Below are 21029 nucleotides of genomic sequence, written 5' to 3' on the forward strand. Positions count from 1 at the left end.
CTGACAGTGCAGCACTCCCTCAGTACTGACCCTCTGACAGTGCAGCACTCCCTCACTACTGACCCTCTGACAGTGCGGCACTCCCTCAGCACTGACCCTCTGACAGTGCAGCGCTCCCTCAGTACTGACCCTCTGACAGTGCGGCACTCCCTCGGTACTGACCCTCTGACAGTGCAGCACTCCCTCAGTACTGACCCTCTGACAGTGCAGCACTCCCTCAGTACTGACGCTCTGACAGTGCAGCACTCCCTCACTACTGACCCTCTGACAGTGCAGCACTCCCTCAGTACTGACCCTCTGACAGTGCGGCACTCCCTCAGTACTGACCCTCTGACAGTGCAGCACTCCCTCAGCACTGCATTGCCGTCTCAGCTGAGATTTGGAGTTGTGTTGTTGAGGGTTGATTTGAATGTTTGATTTTCTGGACGTGAGGGTCAGATATCTGGGTTCTGACATCTTGGATGTTGTGGTGAGCTGCGAAGGATTTAATCTCTATCTATTTGTATTTCAGAATTTGTTTGAGGTGGCCAGCCCATCCCGAGCTCCTTTCCGTCTGATGATGGGGCCCTATCGACATGCTCTCACCCTGTATCTCCTCAGCCTCTGTGTCAGCGCCAGCCTGGCCTGCTTCTGCGAGAAATACCCCTGGTCGCAATGGTCAACCTGTTCCGTGACCTGCGGAGGGGGTCAAACCAGTCGCTACCGGTCAGTGTCCACTCACAATCTCACATCAGTTTGCAAAATTCTCCATCCTTGGTTCGGGAGAGGGTCAAAGGGCAAAAGGCAAGAGTGGGAGCAGCGAAAGAGGGTGATGTGGGCATGGAAAGGTCAACAGGGGCATGAGGCAGGTGAAGGAGAGTGTATGGAATGTGAGAGGAGGAGGTGATGAGGGAGGGTGTGCGGAGTGTGAGGGGAGGTGATGAGGGAGACGGGGAGGGCGTGAGGGGAGGTGTGATGAGGGAGAGTGTGGGGAGTGCGAGGGAGGTGAGGAAGATAGGGAGGGTGTGAGGGGAGTAGTGGGTGTGAGGGGAGGTGAGACAGATAGGACGGGTGTGAGGAGAGGTGAGGGAGATAGGGGGGTGTGCGGGGAGGTGAGGGAGATAGGGGGGTGTGCGGGGAGGTGAGGGAGATAGGGGGTGTGAGGGGAGGTGAGGGAGATAGGGAGGGTGTGAGGGGAGGCGATGTGGGAGATAGGGAGGGTGTGAGGGGAGGAGGTGATGAGGGAGATAAGGAGGGTGTGAGGGGAGGTGATGTGGGAGATGGGAGGGTGTGAGTGGGGGTGAGGGAGATAGGGAGCGTGTGAGGGGAGGTGAGTGAGATAGAGAGGGTGTGAGGGGAGATGATGAGGGAGATAGGGAGCGTGTGAGGGGAGGTGATGAGGGAGATAGGGAGGGTGTGAGGGGAGGAGGTGATGAGGGAGATAAGGAGGGTGTGAGGGGAGGTGATGTGGGAGATGGGAGGGTGTGAGTGGGGGTGTGAGGGGAGGTGAGGGAGATAGGGAGGGTGTGAGGGGAGGAGGTGATGAGGGAGATAAGGAGGGTGTGAGGGGAGGTGATGTGGGAGATGGGAGGGTGTGAGTGGGGGTGAGGGAGATAGGGGGGTGTGAGGGGAGGTGAGGGAGATAGGGGGGTGTGAGGGGAGGTGAGGGAGATAGGGAGGGTGTGAGGGGAGATGATGAGGGAGATAGGGAGCGTGTGAGGGGAGGTGATGAGGGAGATAGGGAGGGTGTGAGGGGAGGAGGTGATGAGGGAGATAAGGAGGGTGTGAGGGGAGGTGATGTGGGAGATGGGAGGGTGTGAGTGGGGGTGTGAGGGGAGGTGAGGGAGATAGGGGGATGTGAGGGGAGGTGAGGGAGATAGGGAGGGTGTGAGGGGGCGGCACGGTAGCACAGTGGTTAGCACTGCTGCTTCACAGCTCCAGGGACCTGGGTTCGATTCCCGGCTCGGGTCACTGTCTTTGTGGAGTTTGCACATTCTCCTCGTGTCTGCGTGGGTTTCCTCTGGGTGCTCCGGTTTCCTCCCACCGTCCAAAGATGTGCGGGTTAGGTTGATTGGCCATGCTAAAATTGCCCCTTCGAGTCCTGAGATGTCTAGGTTAGAGGGATTAGTGGGTGGGTTATGGGGATAGGGCCTGGGTGGGATTGTGGTCGGTGCAGACTCGACGGGCCGAAGGGCCTCTTTCTGCACTGTAGGGTATCTATCTATCTATGTGGGAGATGGGAGGGTGTGAGGGGAGGTGAGGGAGATAGGGACGGTTGTGTGAGGATGAAATGGAGGGAGGTGGCCAGTGGGGCGGGCTGTGATAATCTGGTTATTAACCTGGTCTCTCTGCTTCATTCAGGAAGTTTCATATCGATGAATATTATCACAAGTTTAACTGCGTCAACATCTGCTCTCCCAGCACACAACGCAAGGAGTGTAACACCCAGGGGTGCAGCACCCCCTGTGTGATCGGAGACTGGGCAAGCTGGTCGACCTGTGACCCCTGCGTCAGGAAACAGGTACACACCATCCTCCCAAAATCCCACCTGCCTCATCCCGAGGGGCAGTGGAGAGGGGGGAGGGGGAGAGGAAAGTGGATAGAGGCAGAGGGATGAGAGGGGGAGTGAGAGGGATGGTGTTGAGTGGAAAGAACATCGGGAAGTGTGAGGAGAGTGACACAGAAACATAGAAACTAGAAGCAGGAGGAGGCCATTCGGCCCTTCGAGCCTGCTCCAACATTGATTTTGATCGTGGCTTATCGTTGAATTCAATATCCTGAACCCCTCCTTCCCCCCATATCCCTCGATCCCATCAGCCCCAAGAGCGAAATCTAATTTCTTCTTGAAATCAGACAACATTTTGACCTCAACAACTTTCCATGGTAGAGAATTCCACACATTCACCACCCTCTGGGTGAAGAAATTTCTCCTCACCTCAGTTCTAAAAGGTTTTCCCCTTTTCCTCAAACTATGAACCCTAGTTCTGGATTCCCCCATCATCGGGAACATTCTTTCTGAATCCACCCTGTCTAACCGTGTTAGAATTTTATATGTTTCTATAAGATCCCCTCTCACTCTTCTAAACTCCAGTGAATATAATCCTAACCCACTTAATCTCTCCTCATATGACAGACCTGCCATCTCAGGAATCAGCCTGGTAAACCTTCGCTGTACTCCCTCTATAGCAAGAACATTCTTCCTCAGATAAGGACACCAAAACTGCACACAATACTCCAGGTGTGGCCTCACCAACACCCTATACAATTGCAGCAAAACATCCCTATCCCTGAACTCAAATCCTCTCGCTATGAAGGCCAACATACCATTTGCCTTCTTTACTGCCTGCTGTACCTGTGCGCTTACTTTCAGCGACTGATGCACGAGGACACCAAGGTCTCATTGAGTATCCACCTCTCAATTTACACCCATTCAAGTAATAATCTGTCTTCCTATTATTGCTACCAAAGTGGATAACCTCACATATATCCACATTATACTGCATCTTCCATGCAGATACCCACACACTCAGCCTGTCCAAATCACGCTGAAGCATCTCTGCATCCTCCTCACAGCTCACCCTCCCACCCAACTTTGTATCATCTGCAAATTTGGAGATAATACATTCAGTTCCCTCTTCCAAATCATTAATATATAATGTGAACAGTTGGGGTCCTAGCACAGATACCTGCAGAACCCTAATTGTCACTGACTGCCAATCAGAAAAAGACCCATTTATGCCAACTCTTTGCTTCCTATCTGCTAACCAGCTTTCTATCCATCTCAAGACATTACCCGCAATCCCATGTGCTTTAACTTTACACAGTAGCCTGTTGTGTGAGACCTTGTCGAAAGCCTTCTGAAAATCTAAATAAACCACATCCACTGGTTCTCCCTGGTAACTCTACTGGTTACATCCTCGAGGAGGTTACGGGGAGGGGAAAGGTAAGGGAGATGGAAATAAAGGGGGGAGTACAGACAGTGAGTGAAAAGGAGAGAATGGGATGCGGGGAAGGATGGAGGAGGAGGGGGAGGGGATGGAGTAGTGAGGGGCAGAGTTGAGGAAGGGGAGGGGATGGAGGTGTGAGGGGCAGAGTGGAGGAGGGGGAGGGGATGGAGGAGTGAGGGGCAGAGTGGAGGAGGGGGAGGGGATGGAGGAGTGAGGGCAGAGTGGAGGAGAGGGAGGGGATGGAGGAGTGAGGGGCAGAGTGGAGGAGGGGGAGGGGATGGAAGAGTGAGGGGCAGAGTGGGGGAGGGGGAGGGGATGGAGGAGTGAGGGGCAGAGTGGAGGAGGGGGAGGGGATGGAGGAGTGAGGGGCAGAGTGGAGGAGGGGGAGGGGATGGAGGAGTGAGGGGCAGAGTGGCGGAGGGGGAGAGGATGGAGGAGTGAGGAGCAGAGTGGCGGAGGGGGAGAGAATGGAGGAGTGAGGGGCAGAGTGGCGGAGGGGGAGGGGATGGAGTAGTGAGGGGCAGAGTGGCGGAGGGGGAGGGGATGGAGTAGTGAGGGGCAGAGTGGCGGAGGGGGAGGGGATGGAGTAGTGAGGGGCAGAGTGGCGGAGAAGAAGGGGATGGAGGAGTGAGGGGCAGAGTGGCGGAGGGGGAGAGAATGGAGGAGTGAGGGGCAGAGTGGCGGAGGGGGAGGGGATGGAGTAGTGAGGGGCAGAGTGGCGGAGGGGGAGGGGATGGAGTAGTGAGGGGCAGAGTGGCAGAGGGGGAGGGGATGGAGTAGTGAGGGGCAGAGTGGCGGAGAAGAAGGGGATGGAGGAGTGAGGGGCAGAGTGACATAGGGGGAGGGGATGGAGGAGTGAGGAGCAGAGTGGCGGAGAAGGAGGGGATGGAGGAGTGAGGGGCAGAGTGGAGGAGGGGGAGGGGATGGAGGAGTGAGGAGCAGAGTGGCGGAGGGGGAGGAGAGGTTGGGGAATGGGGAGGGGCTGGAGGGTTGGTGGAGGGGGGGGAGAGGTTGGGGAATGGGGAGGGGCTGGAGGGTTGGCGGAGGGGGAGGTGTAATGGCTGTGGGAACACAGAGATACTCTGATCCACCAATGTCTGGGCGCTGACAGTTCACGATGCTGATTTACCTCCCGGCCATTTCAATTGACATGGATGTGATGGGCCGAATGGCCTCCTGCTGTGCTGTACTGACTGCTCCATCACTGTGCTGATTGATGCTGGGATCTTTAGTTTCGTTACAGGCCTCTGCTGAAGCCAGCCCAGTTTGGAGGACGGTGCGAGGAGACCAAGATGGACAGTGATAGGCCGTGTTTACCTGACAGACTGTGCAACATCCAGCAGACTGACTGTGTCAACATGTTTCGCTGCCTGAACGGTAACAACCTTCTCATTCTGAAATCATTCTTGCAGCACTCCATGTGGCCCTCAGCCTCTCTGAAAGAGTTATCCACTTCATCCTACACATCCGCCATTTTTTAAATGCTATACCTTCCTGGGACATGGGTGTCACTGGCTGGGCCAGCACTTATTGCCCATCCCTAATTGCCCTTGAACTGAGGTTCTCGCTCGGCCAAGAATGTGCTGACCTTGGAAAGGGTCCAGAGGAGGTTCACAAGAACGATCCCTGGAATGAAGAGCGTGTCGTATGAGGAACGGTTGAGGACTCTGGGTCTGTACTCGTTGGAGTTTAGAAGGATGAGGGGGGATCTTATTGAAACTTATAGAATACTGCGAGGCCTGGATAGAGTGGATGTGGAGAGGATGTTTCCACGAGTAGGAAAAACTAGAACCAGAGGCACAACCTCAGGCTAAAGGGACGATCCTTTAAAACAGAGATGAGGAGGAGTTTCTTCAGCCAGAGAGTGGGGAATGTGTGGAACTCTTTGCCGCAGAAGGCTGTGGAGGCCGGGTCATTGAGTGTCTTTAAGACAGAGATAGATTGGTTCTTGATTAATAAGGGGATCAGGGGCAATGGGGAAAAGGCAGGAGAATGGGGATGAGAAAAATATCAGCCATGATTGAATGGCAGAGCAGACTCGATGGGCCAAGTGGCCCAATCTATCACATCGCTGTGGGTAAAGGTTGCGTTAGTGACTGGAGGCCAGTGTCCAGCGGTGTACCACAGGGATCCGTGCTGGGCCCCCGACTATTTATCATTTATATCAACGACATAGATGACTATGTGGGGGTAGGATCAGTAAGTCTGCGGCTGACACAAAGATTGGCCGGGTGGGTAACAGTGAGGCGGAGTGTCTTGGGTTACAGGAAGATATAGACGGAATGGTCATTTGGGCGGATAAGTGGCAGATGGAATTTAACCCTGTAAAGTGTGAGGTGATACACTTTGGAAGGAGTAATTTGACAAGAAAGTGTTCAGTGAATGGTGGGACACTAGGAAGTTCTGTGGAACAAAGGGACCTTGGCGTGTTTGTCCACGGATCTCTGAAGGCGGAAGGGCATGTCAGTAGGGTGGTGAAAAAGACACATGGGACACTTGCCTTTATCAATCGGGGTATAGATTACAAAAGCAAAGAGGTCATGATGGAGTTTTATAGAACTTTGGTGAGGCCACAGCTGGAGGACTGTGTGCAGTTCTGGTCGCCACATTATAGGAAGGACGTGAACACAGAGGGGTGCAGAGGAGATTCACCAGGACGCTGCCTGGGGTGGAACATTTAAGTTATGAAGACAGGTTGGATAGGCTTGGGTTGTTTTCGTTGGAGCGGAGAAGACTGAGGGGTGACCTGATCGAGGTGTTCAAGATTATGAGGGGCATGGACAGGGTGGATAAGGAACAGCTGTTCTCCTTAGTTGAAGGGTCAGTCACGAGGGGACATAGGTTCAAGGTGAGGGGTGGGAGGTTTGGGGGGATGTGAGGAAAATCCTTTTTACTCAGAGGGTGGTGAGGGTCTGGAATGCGCTGCCTGGGAGGGTGGTGGAGGCGGGATGTCTCACATCCTTTAAAAAGTACCTGGATGAGCACTTGGCACATCAGAACATTCAGGGCTATGGACCAAGTGCTGGCAGGTGGGAATTGGTGGGAATTCAGATGTTCCTAATGTGCCAGTGCAGACCTGATGGGCTGAAGGGCCATTCTTACCTGGTCTGGCCTACATGTGACTCCAGAGCCACAGCAATGTGGTTGACTCTCAACTGCCCTCGGGCAACTAGGGATGGGCAATAAATGCTGGCCAACCAGCGATGCCCATGTCCTGCGAATGAATAAAAACAAAATTCAGCCCCTTGGTTCTGCTCTGCCATTCAGTACAGCCATGGCTGACCCTCGACCTCAGTGCTGCATTCCCACTTTCTCTCCATCCCCCTTGATGCCATTAACATTTTTTAAAAATCTGTCTGTTTTCTGAACACATTCAGTGAGTTGGCTTCACATCAATCCTAAATGGTCCATCATATCCCGAGACTGTATCCCCTGGTTTCAGATTCCCCAACCAGGGTAAAGATCCCTCCTGTGTCTAGTGGGAAACACAGTAAGAAGTTTAACAACACCAGGTTAAAGTCCAACAGGTTTATTTGGTAGCAAAAGCCACACAAGCTTTCGGAGCTCCAAGCCCCTTCTTCAGGTGAGTGGGAATTCTGTTCACAAACAGGGCATATAAAGACACAGACTCAATTTATATGAATAATGGTTGGAATGCGAATACTTACAGCTAATCAAGTCTTTAAGATACAAACAACGTGAATGGAGAGAGCATCAAGACAGGCTAAAAAGATGTGTATTGTCTCCAGACAAGACAGCCAGTGAAACTCTGCAGGTCCAGGCAAGCTGTGGGGATTACAAATAGTGTGACATGAACCCAATATCCCGGTTGAGGCCGTCCTCGTGTGTGAGGAACTTGGCTATCAGTTTCTGCTCAGCGACTCTGCGCTGTCGTGTGTCGCGAAGGCCGCCTTGGAGAACGCTTACCCGAATATCAGAGGCCGAATGCCCGTGACCGCTGAAGTGTTCCCCAACAGGAAGAGAACAGTCTTGCCTGGTGATTGTCGAGCAGTGTTCATTCATCCGTTGTCGCAGCGTCTGCATAGTTTCCCCAATGTACCATGCCTCGGGACATCCTTTCCTGCAGCGTATCAGGTAGACAACGTTGGCCGAGTTGCAAGAGTAGGTACCGTGTACCTGGTAGATAGTGTTCTCACGTGAGATGATGGCATCCGTGTCGATGATCCGGCACGTCTTGCAGAGGTTGCTGTGGCAGGGTTGTGTGAATCTTGGGTTCATGTCACACTATCTGTAACCCCCATGACCTGCCTGGACTTGCAAAATCTCACTAACTTTCCTGTCTGGAAACAATACACATCTCTTTAACCGATGCCTAATGCTCTCTCCACTCACATTGTCTGTACCTTTAAGACTTGATTACCTGTAAAGACTCACATTCCACCCATTATTTTGTAAATTGAGTTTGTGTCTTTATATGCCCTGTTTGTGAACACGAGTCGTCACTCACCTGAAGAAGGGGCTTGGGGCTCCGAAAGCTTGTGGCTTTTACTACCAAAATAAACCTGTTGGACTTTAACCTGGTGTTGTTAGACTTCTTACTGTGTTTACCCCAGTCCAACGCCGGCATCTCCACATCAAGTGGGAAACTACAGGCCAGTTAGTCTAACTTCAGTCATTGGAGAAATATTCAAATCAATTATTAAGGAGAGAATAGCAGTGAATTTGGAAAGTCATAATCTGGTCAAGCAAAGTCTGACACATTTACTCGAGTCCTTTGAGGATGAATCAGCGGAGTAACTAAAGGAGACCCAGTCAATGTTGTATATTTGGATTTGATACAGTGCCACACAAAAGATTATTGTGCATGATGGAGGTAATGTGGATACAGGATTGGTTAACAGGAAGCAGCGATTAGCGGTAAGGGGGTCTCTCTCCGGTTGGAGGGCAGTGGCCAGTGGAGTGCCACAGCGGTCAGTGCTGGGACTGCAGCTCTTCACAATATAACCACGGTAGCACAGTGGTTAGCACTGCTGCCTCACAGCGCCAGGGACCTGGGTTCGATTCCTGGCTTGGGTCACTGTCTGTGTGGAGTTTGCACATTCTCCCCGTGTCTGCGTGGGTTCCCTCCGGGTGCTCTGGTTTCCTCCCACAGTCCAAAGATGTGCAGGTTAGGCGGATTGGCCAGGGTAAATTGCCCCTTAGTGTGAGAGGGATTAGTAGGGTAAATAAGTAGGTTTATGGGGATCGGGTCTGGGTGGGATTGTGGTTGGTGCAGACTCGATGGGCTGAATGGCCTCCTTCTGCACTGCAGGGATTCTATGATAATGATTTGGAGGAAGGAACAGAGTGTACCCTTTGCAGATGATGCAAAGATGGGAGGGAAGGCAGGTTTGCAAGGATTTGAATAGTTCACAGAGAGATATTGACAGGTTAAGTGAGTAGACAGAAAATTGGCAAATATAGCAAATGTGAGAATGTTCATTTTGGAAGAAAGAATGAGAGGGTGGATTATTATTTAAATGGAGAGAGACTGCAGAAAGCTGTGGCACAAAGACGCTGGGGCATGGGGGCGGGGGCCCTTGTTCATGAAACTCAGAAAGCGAGCATGCAAGTCGAGAAGGTAAAGGGGAAGGCAAATGGAAAGGCAAATGGCAAAAGGCTTTTATTTCACGGAGGCTGGAGTAAGAGGGCCGGTTGCTGCAACTGTACAAGGTACTAATGGGACCATGTTTAAAATACTGTCTACAGTTTCGGTCCCCTTATAAAGGAAAGATATATTATCAATAGACACAGTACAGAGGAGGTTTAGTAGGATGATCCCTGGGATGGAGGGACTGCCACATGAGGAAAGGTTAAACAGGTTGGGTCTGTACACCTTGCAGTTCAGAAGAATAAGATATTATTGAAACATACAAGATTCTGAGGGGGTTAGACAGGTTAAATGTTGGGAGGATGTTTCCACTCATTGGAGAGTGTAGGACCAGTCGCAGAATTATTTAAGACGGATTTGAGGAAGAATTTCTTCCTCAGAGAGTGGTGAATAATTGGAATTCTTTACCCCAGGAAGCTGTGGAAATCGAGTCCTTGAACATTTCCAAGGCTGAGATCGTTAGGTTTTAATCAGTCAGGGAATTAAGGATTACAGAGAGAAGGCGGGAAAGTGGACGAAGTGGGTGTTAGATCAGCTATGATTCTATTAAATGATGGAGCAGGCTTGAGGGGCTGAATGGCCTACTCCTGTTCTTATTTCCAATGGTCTTATAGTCTGTACAACCCTGTCAGAATTTTATACGTTTCAATCAGATCTCCTCTCATCCTTTGAAATTCCAGGGATACAGGCCCAGCCGAACCAGTCTTTTATCATGGGACAGTCCCGCCAATCCCGGCATCAGCCCAGTGGCCCTCTGCTGCACTCCCTCTATGGCAGGTCTATCCTTTCTGAGGTAGAGAGACCAAAACTGCAAACAATACTCCAGGGGTGGTCTCACCAAGGACTGGTATAACTGCAGTCAGATATCTATGAGAGACATAGATAGAGTAGACGGGAAGAAACTTTTCCCCTTGGTGGAGGGATCAATGACCGGGGGGGGGCAGAGATTTAAGGTAAGGGGCAGGAGATACAGAGGGGATGTGAGGAAAAACCTTTTCACCCAAAGGGTGTTGGGGGCAGAGACCCTCGTAACATTTAAGCCGTATTTGGGTGTGCTCTTCCGATGCCAAGACATACAAGGCTATGGACCGAGTGCTAGGAATGGAATTGGGTGGTTTATCTTTGATTGGCACAGATGTGATGGGCTGAAGGGCCTTTTTCAGTGCTGCAGAGCTCAATGACTCTATCCCAACTTCTGAACTCAAATCCTCTTGCAAGGAAGGCCAACATACCATCTACTTCCCTAATTGCTTGCTGCACCAGCCTCTCTGCTTTCACTGACTGGTGTACTAGGACACCCAGATCCCTCTGCATATCCATACTTCCCAATATATCACCATTGAAATAACACTCTTCCTTTCTGCTTTTCACACTGAGTGTATAACGTCACATTTAGCCATGTTGCACTGTGTCTGCCATGTGATTGTCCACTCACTCAACTTGTTTAAAGCATCTTGGAGCCTCCTAGCATCCTCCTCACAACCCCCAGCTCAGTTTTGTGTTTTCACAATCACCTTCAGTCTGTGTCCCTGTGGTTACCAGAATCAACCCCTTTCTCACTGCCCCTTCTCCAACCCTTCCTCCTCCACCTATCGCCCTCTGTTCCACCCCTTCTCCCTCTACTGACCATCCAACCCCATCTCCCTCTTCAATCTCCAACCTGCCTACCCCTACCATCCTCCCTCCCCCTTCAGCCACCCTCCACACCATTCTCACCCACACCCACCCTTGACCCTTCTACCCCAACAGGCACCAGAGTGTGGCGACTAGGGGATTTTCACAGGAACTTCATTGCAGTGTTAGCATAACCCTTACTTGTGACTAATAAACTTTAGCTGTATTTCAGGACGCTGTATAGCCGCGGAGCTGGAATGTAACGGTCAGCATGACTGTGGAGATGGTTCAGATGAAGAAGGTTGTAAAATAAAGCGGGATCCGCCATGTCTCCGGAAGGTCCAACCCCTCCCTGGAGCCCAGCTCATTGGCAGCGGGTAAGAGAGGGTCAGGGGCCAGGGTGGGCATGGATCAGGAGTTGAGGTTGGGCACTGGTCATGAATTGGGAATGCAAGTGGGTCAGGGATGAAGTGGGTCAGGCACTGGGGTCTTGGGTCAGCGGTTATGGGGACTAGGTAAGGGCTGAAGGGTGGGAATCAGTCAGTGGTCAAGGGAGAGCCCTGGGTTAGGGGTCGAGAGAGGGTCAAGGGTTAGGATAGGGATGGGTCAGCGGTCAACGGTACAAATGGGTCAGGGTTGATGGTGAAAGTGGGTCAGAATCAGAGTGGGAGGATTGGGGTTGAGGTGGTTTATCAGATGTAGGGTCAGGGATGTTCAGGGTGATGTGGAGTGTTGGGGGTGGAGCGTGGGTGGCACATTGGGCTGTTATATTAATGGGCATTATCCAATCAGGATGGATGTGAGAGGGAACATCAGTTTGGCTTCACAGAAGGGGCCAGTGGTGGTGGTTGGTGCATGAGGTGGGACAGGGCAAGAGTCTACCCAAACTGTAAGCTGGGTCCAACTGGAGTGGGCATGAACGAATGAGAGGGAGGGAGGGAGGGACTGCAGCAGAGGGGCGCGGGAATGGGCCTGGGAATGGATGAGGATATGCAGGGTGGGTGAGGGCTCTGCGCGTGGGGAAGGGGAGGAGGCTGCTGTCGGGGGTGGAGTGGATTGGGACGGTGGGCATGGGGAGGGGTTGGATTTGGGGAGTGTGGAGTTTGGGTGAGTGTGAAGAGGCCACTGATGGATGGACGCTGGGCAGGCGTCCAGTGTCTCCTGGGGAGACAGTGACATCGTGCTATCGTCACAGTAGTCCGGAAACCCAGAGTAACGCTCTGGGGACCTGGGTTCAAATCCCACCACGGCAGCTGGTGGAATTGAAAAGTTAGTCTCAGTAAAGGTGAAAAATATTGATTCAAACCTTTGATTGTCGGAAAAACCCTCCTGGGTCACTAATGTCCTTCAGGGAAGGAAATCTGCCGTCCTTACCTGGTCTGGCCGACATGTGACTCCAGAGCCACAGCAATGTAATGTTGTCATTTATCTCAAGAGGCTTGGAATACAAAAGCAGGGATGTACTTCTGAGGCTTTATAAAGCACTGGTTAGGCCCCATTTGGAGTACTGTGAGCAATTTTGAGCCCCACACCTCAGGAAGGACATACTGGCACTGGAGCGGGTCCAGCGGAGATTCACACGGATGATCCCAGGAATGGTAGGCCTGACATACGATGAACCTCTGAGGATCGTGGGATTATATTCATTGGAGTTTAGGAGGTTGAGGGGAGATCTAATAGAAACTTACAAGATAATGAACGGCTTAGATAGGATGGACGTAGGGAAGTTGTTTCCATTAACAGGGGAGACTAGGACGCGGGGGCACAGCCTTAGAATAAAAGGGAGTCACTTTAGAACAGAGATGAGGAGAAATTTCTTCAGCCAGAGAGTGGTAGGTCTGTGGAATTCATTGCCACAGAGGGCTGTGGAGGCCGAGACGTTGAGCGTCTTCAAGACAGAAATTGATAAATTCTTGATTTCTCGAGGAATTAAGGGCTATGGGGAGAGAGCGGGTAAATGGAGTTGAAATCAACCATGATTGAATGGTGGAGTGGACTCGATGGGCCGAATGGCCTTACTTCCGCTCCTATGTCTTATGGTCTTATGGACTCTCACCGACCCTCTAGAATGACTCAGTTCAAGGACAAATCAGGCTGGGCCTTGCCAGTGACACCCACATCCCATGAGAGAATGGTGTCTTGGCGGGTTCAGGGCAAGTGCTGAGTCAGGAAGTTAGCCAGTGACAATGTGACAGTGATGACAATCATTCCTTCCTCCTGCTCCCATTCCTGTCCTTCAGCTCCTTGGTCCTGGGGAAGGCTCAGGCAGTTACTCAGTAATGAGTTGTGTCTCCCGCCTGCAGGTACAATGCGCTGGCAGGTGAAGGATGGTATTTTATGTTTCATGGTATGGTCGGGCTTTAGTGAGCTTTACTGTGTCCATGTCCTCTTGACTCACCATGTCCTCGGTGAACCTTTCCTTCCCGATAACGGAACAGAGAGAGTCGGCATTGTTTAAATTGAAGCCATTTGTTACAGGCTATTTACAAAGACCCTCAGGAGGAAGCCGATTGGATTGAGGCCACAGACTGACCTGGAGGCCCCAGGCCACCTGACCTCTTACACCATCAATATGATCACCGTCTTGTTAATATAACCATTAACCCGTGACAGATACTTACGCAGCAATCCTCCCCCAAAGGAGGCGATTCGGGGCGCTTGCCCCCTTTCTGTTTGCAACCCCAATCTCCGGGGATCAATTCTGCCCAACCTTTCAGGTTGATGAACTTTCACCTGAGCTGGAACTGTGAGCATTAGCGTGGGTGTAAAGATGGTCGTAGCTGACATTGGCTTGATGTAGAATCCCCACTTCAGCAGCTACTCGGTAATGACGTGTGTCTCCCGCCTGCAGGTACAACGTGCTGGCAGGGGAGATGGGAGGTGAGGTCCTCAACAACACTTACTATGGCAAAGAGTGCGTCACCATGCGGAGTGGCATCATTGGTGAACTCTACCGAGTGCCCAGCAACCTGGAGAACATCACCTTCACGGTACAAAAACCCAGGAATAGTGCCACCATGGAATCGGGATAGATCCAGGCCCCGGGATTAGGATCTCATACTCTCCATTAAACCGGGATAGATCCGGACCCCGGGATTGGGATCTCACGGTCGCCATGGAATCGGGATAGATCCGGACCCCGGGATTGGGATCTCACACTCTCCATTAAACCGGGATAGATCCGGACTCTGGGATTGGGACCTCACGGTTGCCATGGAATGGGGATAGACCCGGACCCCGGGATTGGGACCTCACGGTTGCCATGGAATCGGGATAGATCCGGACCCCGGGATTGCGACCTCACGGTTGCCATGGAATTGAGATAGATCCGGACCCCAGGATTGGGATCGCACACTCTCCATTAAACCGGGAGAGACCCTGATCCCGGGATTGGGACCTCACGGTCACCATGGAATCAGGAGAGATCTTGATCCCCGGATTGGGATCTCGCAGTCTCCATTAAATCGGAATGGATCCAGATCCCGGGACTGGGATCTTGTGCTCTCCGTTAAAGCGGGATAGATCCGGACCCCGGGATTGGGATCTGGCGCTCTCCATTAAAGCGGGATAGTTGCTGACCTCAGGGTTTGTGTTTATCCAGGTCAGCGATCTGGAAGATGATGTGACGAGTGAATTCTATTCTGATCCCTCCGACTATGAATCAAAGATTTCATCATCATCGCAGCATTACGGTGATCACACCAGCTCCTTCAACATCCCAATCCTCTTCGGACGGAGAAAATCAAAGAAAACCAGACGGACATCCAGCTTCAGTGAAATCATCAAAGCTTCAGCACAGAAGGTATCATTCCCAAAGCCCAATCAGAGAAAGACATCTGCAGCTGTAACCGCTCTGGGAGTGTTTGATGGGGACAGTGTAGAGGGAGCTTTACTCTGTATCTAACCCCGTGCTGTACCTGTCCTGGGGGTGTTTGATGAGGGACAGTGTAGAGGGAGCTTTACTCTGTATCTAACCCCGTGCTGTACCTGTCCTGGGAGTGTTTGATGGGGACAGTGTAGAGGGAGCTTTACTCTGTATCTAACCCCGTGCTGTTCCTGTCCTGGGAGTGTTTGATGGGGACAGTGTAGAGGGAGCTTTACTCTGTATCTAACCCCGTGCTGTACCTGTCCTGGGAGTGTTTGATGGAGACAGTGTAGAGGGAGCTTTACTCTGTATCTAACCCCGTGCTGTACCTGTCCTGGGAGTGTTTGATGGGGACAGTGTAGAGGGTGCTTTACTCTGTATCTAACCCCATGCTGTACCTGTCCTGGGAGTGTTTGATGGGGACTGTGTAGAGGGAGCTTTACTCTGTATCTAACCCCGTGCTGTACCTGTCCTGGGAGTGTTTGATGGGGACAGTGTAGAGGGAGCTTTACTCTGTATCTAACCCCGTGCTGTACATGTCCTGGGAGTGTTTGATGGGGACAGTGTAGAGGGAGCTTTACTCTGTATCTAACCCCGTGCTGTACCTGTCCTGGGAGTGTTTGATGGGGGACAGTGTAGAGGGAGCTTTACTCTGTATCTAACCCCGTGCTGTCCCTGTCCTGGGAGTGTTTGATGGGGGACAGTGTAGAGGGAGCTTTACACTGTATCTAACCCCGTGCTGTCCCTGTCCTGGGAGTGTTTGATGGGGACAGTGTAGAGGGAGCTTTACTCTGTATCTAACTCCGTGCTGTACCTGTCCTGGGAGTGTTTGATGGGGACAGTGTAGAGGGAGCTTTACTCTGTATCTAACTCCGTGCTGTACCTGTCCTGGGAGTGTTTGATGGGGACAGTGTAGAGGGAGCTTTACTCTGTATCTAACCCCGTGCTGTACCTGTCCTGGGAGTGTTTGATGGGGACAGTGTAGAGGGAGCTTTACTCTGTATCTAACCCCGTGCTGTACCTGTCCTGGGAGTGTTTGATGGGGACAGTGTAGAGGGAGCTTTACTCTGTATCTAACCACGTGCTGTACCTGTCCTGGGAGTGTTTGATGGGGACAGTGTAGAGGGAGCTTTACTCTGTATCTAACCACGTGCTGTACCTGTCCGGGGAGTGTTTGATGGGGACAGTGTAGAGGGAGTTTTACTCTGTATCTAACCCCGTGCTGTACCTGTCCTGGGAGTGTTTGATGGGGACAGTGTAGAGGGAGCTTTACTCTGTATCTAACCCCGTGCTGTACCTGTCCTGGGAGTGTTTGATGGGGACAGTGTAGAGGGAGCTTTACTCTGTATCTAACCCCGTGCTGTACCTGTCCTGGGAGTGTTTGGTGGGGACAGTGCAGAGGGAGCTTTACTCTGTATCTAACCCCGTGCTGTACCTGTCCTGGGTGTGTTTGATGGGGACAGTGTAGAGGGAGCTTTACTCTGTATCTAACCCCGTGCTGTACCTGTCCTGGGAGTGTTTGATGGGGACAGTGTAGAGGGAGCTTTACTCTGTATCTAACCCCGTGCTGTACCTGTCCTGGGAGTGTTTGATGGGGACAGTGTAGAGGGAGCTTTACTCTGTATCTAACCCCGTGCTGTACCTGTCCTGGGTGTGTTTGATGGGGACAGTGTAGAGGGAGCTTTACTCTGTATCTAACCCCGTGCTGTACCTGTCCTGGGAGTGTTTGATGGGGGACAGTGTAAAGGGAGCTTTACTCTGTATCTAACCCCGTGCTGTACCTGTCCTGGGAGTGTTTGATGGGGACAGTGTAGAGGGAGCTTTACTCTGTATCTAACCCCGTGCTGTACCTGTCCTGGGAGTGTTTGATGGGGGACAGTGCAAAGGGAGCTTTACTCTGTATCTAACCCCGTGCTGTACCTGTCCTGGGAGTGTTTGATGGGGACAGTGTAGAGGGAGCTTTACTCTGTATCTAACCCCGTGCTGTACCTGTCCTGGGAGTGTTTGATGGGGACAGTGTAGAGGGAGCTTTACTCTGTATCTAACCCCGTGCTGTACCTGTCCTGGGAGTGTTTGATGGGGGACAGTGTAGAGGGAGCTTTACACTGTATCTAACCCCGTGCTGTCCCTGTCCTGGGAGTGTTTGATGGGGGACAGTGTAGAGGGAGCTTTACACTGTATCTAACCCCGTGCTGTCCCTGTCCTGGGAGTGTTTGATGGGGACAGTGTAGAGGGAGCTTTACTCTGTATCTAACTCCGTGCTGTACCTGTCCTGGGAGTGTTTGATGGGGACAGTGTAGAGGGAGCTTTACTCTGTATCTAACTCCGTGCTGTACCTGTCCTGGGAGTGTTTGATGGGGACAGTGTAGAGGGAGCTTTACTCTGTATCTAACCCCGTGCTGTACCTGTCCTGGGAGTGTTTGATGGGGACAGTGTAGAGGGAGCTTTACTCTGTATCTAACCCCGTGCTGTACCTGTCCTGGGAGTGTTTGATGGGGACAGTGTAGAGGGAGCTTTACTCTTTATCTAACCACGTGCTGTACCTGTCCTGGGAGTGTTTGATGGGGACAGTGTAGAGGGAGCTTTACTCTGTATCTAACCACGTGCTGTACCTGTCCGGGGAGTGTTTGATGGGGACAGTGTAGAGGGAGCTTTACTCTGTATCTAACCCCGTGCTGTACCTGTCCTGGGAGTGTTTGATGGGGACAGTGTAGAGGGAGCTTTACTCTGTATCTAACCCCGTGCTGTACCTGTCCTGGGAGTGTTTGATGGGGACAGTGCAGAGGGAGCTTTACTCTGTATCTAACCCCGTGCTGTACCTGTCCTGGGAGTGTTTGATGGGGACAGTGCAGAGGGAGCTTTACTCTGTATCTAACCCCGTGCTGTACCTGTCCTGGGTGTGTTTGATGGGGACAGTGTAGAGGGAGCTTTACTTTGTATCTAACCCCGTGCTGTACCTGTCCTGGGAGTGTTTGATGGGGACAGTGTAGAGGGAGCTTTACTCTGTATCTAACCCCGTGCTGTACCTGTCCTGGGAGTGTTTGATGGGGACAGTGTAGAGGGAGCTTTACTCTGTATCTAACCCCGTGCTGTACCTGTCCTGGGTGTGTTTGATGGGGACAGTGTAGAGGGAGCTTTACGCTGTATCTAACCCCGTGCTGTACCTGTCCTGGGACTGTTTGATGGGGGACAGTGTAAAGGGAGCTTTACTCTGTATCTAACCCCGTGCTGTACCTGTCCTGGGAGTGTTTGATGGGGACAGTGTAGAGGGAGCTTTACTCTGTATCTAACCCCGTGCTGTACCTGTCCTGGGAGTGTTTGATGGGGGACAGTGTAGAGGGAGCTTTACTCTGTATCTAACCCCGTGCTGTACCTGTCCTGGGAGTGTTTGATGGGGACAGTGTAGAGGGAGCTTTACTCTGTATCTAACCCCGTGCTGTACCTGTCCTGGGAGTGTTTGATGGGGACAGTGTAGAGGGAGCTTTACTCTGTATCTAACCCCGTGCTGTACCTGTCCTGGGAGTGTTTGATGGGGACAGTGTAGAGGGAGCTTTACTCTGTATCTAACTCCGTGCTGTACCTGTCCTGGGAGTGTTTGATGGGGACAGTGTAGAGGGAGCTTTACTCTGTATCTAACCCCGTGCTGTACCTGTCCTGGGAGTGTTTGATGGGGACAGTGTAGAGGGAGCTTTACTCTGTATCTAACCCCGTGCTGTACCTGTCCTGGGAGTGTTTGATGGGGACAGTGTAGAGGGAGCTTTACTCTGTATCTAACCACGTGCTGTACCTGTCCTGGGAGTGTTTGATGGGGACAGTGTAGAGGGAGCTTTACTCTGTATCTAACCACGTGCTGTACCTGTCCGGGGAGTGTTTGATGGGGACAGTGTAGAGGGAGCTTTACTCTGTATCTAACCCCGTGCTGTACCTGTCCTGGGAGTGTTTGATGGGGACAGTGTAGAGGGAGCTTTACTCTGTATCTAACCCCGTGCTGTACCTGTCCTGGGAGTGTTTGATGGGGACAGTGCAGAGGGAGCTTTACTCTGTATCTAACCCCGTGCTGTACCTGTCCTGGGAGTGTTTGATGGGGACAGTGCAGAGGGAGCTTTACTCTGTATCTAACCCCGTGCTGTACCTGTCCTGGGTGTGTTTGATGGGGACAGTGTAGAGGGAGCTTTACTTTGTATCTAACCCCGTGCTGTACCTGTCCTGGGAGTGTTTGATGGGGACAGTGTAGAGGGAGCTTTACTCTGTATCTAACCCCGTGCTGTACCTGTCCTGGGAGTGTTTGATGGGGACAGTGTAGAGGGAGCTTTACTCTGTATCTAACCCCGTGCTGTACCTGTCCTGGGTGTGTTTGATGGGGACAGTGTAGAGGGAGCTTTACGCTGTATCTAACCCCGTGCTGTACCTGTCCTGGGAGTGTTTGATGGGGGACAGTGTAAAGGGAGCTTTACTCTGTATCTAACCCCGTGCTGTACCTGTCCTGGGAGTGTTTGATGGGGACAGTGTAGAGGGAGCTTTACTCTGTATCTAACCCCGTGCTGTACCTGTCCTGGGAGTGTTTGATGGGGGACAGTGTAGAGGGAGCTTTACTCTCTTTCTAACCCCGTGCTGTACCTGTCCTGGGAGTGTTTGATGGGGACAGTGTAGAGGGAGCTTTACTCTGTATCTAACCCCGTGCTGTACCTGTCCTGGGAGTGTTTGATGGGGACAGTGTAGAGGGAGCTTTACTCTGTATCTAACCCCGTGCTGTACCTGTCCTGGGAGTGTTTGATGGGGACAGTGTAGAGGGAGCTTTACTCTGTATCTAACCCCGTGCTGTACCTGTCCTGGGAGTGTTTGATGGGGACAGTGTAGAGGGAGCTTTACTCTGTATGTAACCCTGTGCTGTACCTGTCCTGGGAGTGTTTGATGGGGGCAGTGTAGAGGGAGCTTTACTCTGTATCTAACCCCGTGCTGTACCTGTCCTGGGAGTGTTTGATGGGGACAGTGTAGAGGGAGCTTTACTCTGTATCTAATCCCGTGCTGTACCTGTCCTGGGAGTGTTTGATGGGGACAGTGTAGAGGGAGCTTTACTCTGTATCTAACCCCGTGCTGTACCTGTCCTGGGAGTGTTTTATGGGGACAGTGTAGAGGGAGCTTTACTCTGTATCTAACCCCGTGCTGTACCTGTCCTGGGAGTGTTTGATGGGGACAGTGTAGAGGGAGCTTTACACTGTATCTAACCCCGTGCTGTACCTGTCCTGGGAGTGTTTGATGGGGACAGTGTAGAGGGAGCTTTACTCTGTATCTAACCCCGTGCTGTACCTGTCCTGGGAGTGTTTGATGGGGACAGTGTAGAGGGAGCTTTACTCTGTATCTAACCCCGTGCTGTACCTGTCCTGGGAGTGTTTGATGGGGACAGTGTAGAGGGAGCTTTACTCTGTATCTAACCCCGTGCTGTACCTGTCCTGGGAGTGTTTGATGGGGACAGTGTAGAGGGAGCTTTACTCTGTATCTAACCACGTGCTGTACCTGTCCGGGGAGTGTTTGATGGGGACAGTGTAGAGGGAGCTTTACTCTGTATCTAACCCCGTGCTGTACCTGTCCTGGGAGTGTTTGATGGGGACAGTGTAGAGGGAGCTTTACTCTGTATCTAACCCCGTGCTGTACCTGTCCTGGGAGTGTTTGATGGGGACAGTGCAGAGGGAGCTTTACTCTGTATCTAACCCCGTGCTGTACCTGTCCTGGGAGTGTTTGATGGGGACAGTGCAGAGGGAGCTTTACTCTGTATCTAACCCCGTGCTGTACCTGTCCTGGGTGTGTTTGATGGGGACAGTGTAGAGGGAGCTTTACTTTGTATCTAACCCCGTGCTGTACCTGTCCTGGGAGTGTTTGATGGGGACAGTGTAGAGGGAGCTTTACTCTGTATCTAACCCCGTGCTGTACCTGTCCTGGGAGTGTTTGATGGGGACAGTGTAGAGGGAGCTTTACTCTGTATCTAACCCCGTGCTGTACCTGTCCTGGGTGTGTT

The 21029-nt window shown here is 51.9% G+C and overlaps 2 protein-coding genes across 2 annotated transcripts in view; one reads left to right on the forward strand and one right to left on the reverse strand.

Moving 5' to 3' along the window:
* Positions 1-21029, reverse strand: part of oxct1a (3-oxoacid CoA transferase 1a) — a 416864-nt gene that overhangs the window by 122976 nt on the left and 272859 nt on the right. The gene's annotated exons all lie outside the window — the stretch shown is intronic.
* LOC144495229 (complement component C7-like) overlaps positions 1-21029 on the forward strand; it is a 108558-nt gene that overhangs the window by 1897 nt on the left and 85632 nt on the right. Inside the window, exons 2-7 of the mRNA XM_078215296.1 lie at positions 512-705; positions 2341-2500; positions 5159-5303; positions 11384-11528; positions 14003-14141; positions 14753-15012. Coding sequence (XP_078071422.1) covers positions 512-705; positions 2341-2500; positions 5159-5303; positions 11384-11528; positions 14003-14141; positions 14753-15012 — 1043 coding nt within the window. The remainder of the gene's footprint in view (positions 1-511; positions 706-2340; positions 2501-5158; positions 5304-11383; positions 11529-14002; positions 14142-14752; positions 15013-21029) is intronic.

Source organism: Mustelus asterias, chromosome 6 (assembly GCF_964213995.1).
Source record: "Mustelus asterias chromosome 6, sMusAst1.hap1.1, whole genome shotgun sequence".
In the NCBI taxonomy this organism is placed as follows: Eukaryota; Metazoa; Chordata; class Chondrichthyes; order Carcharhiniformes; family Triakidae; genus Mustelus; species Mustelus asterias.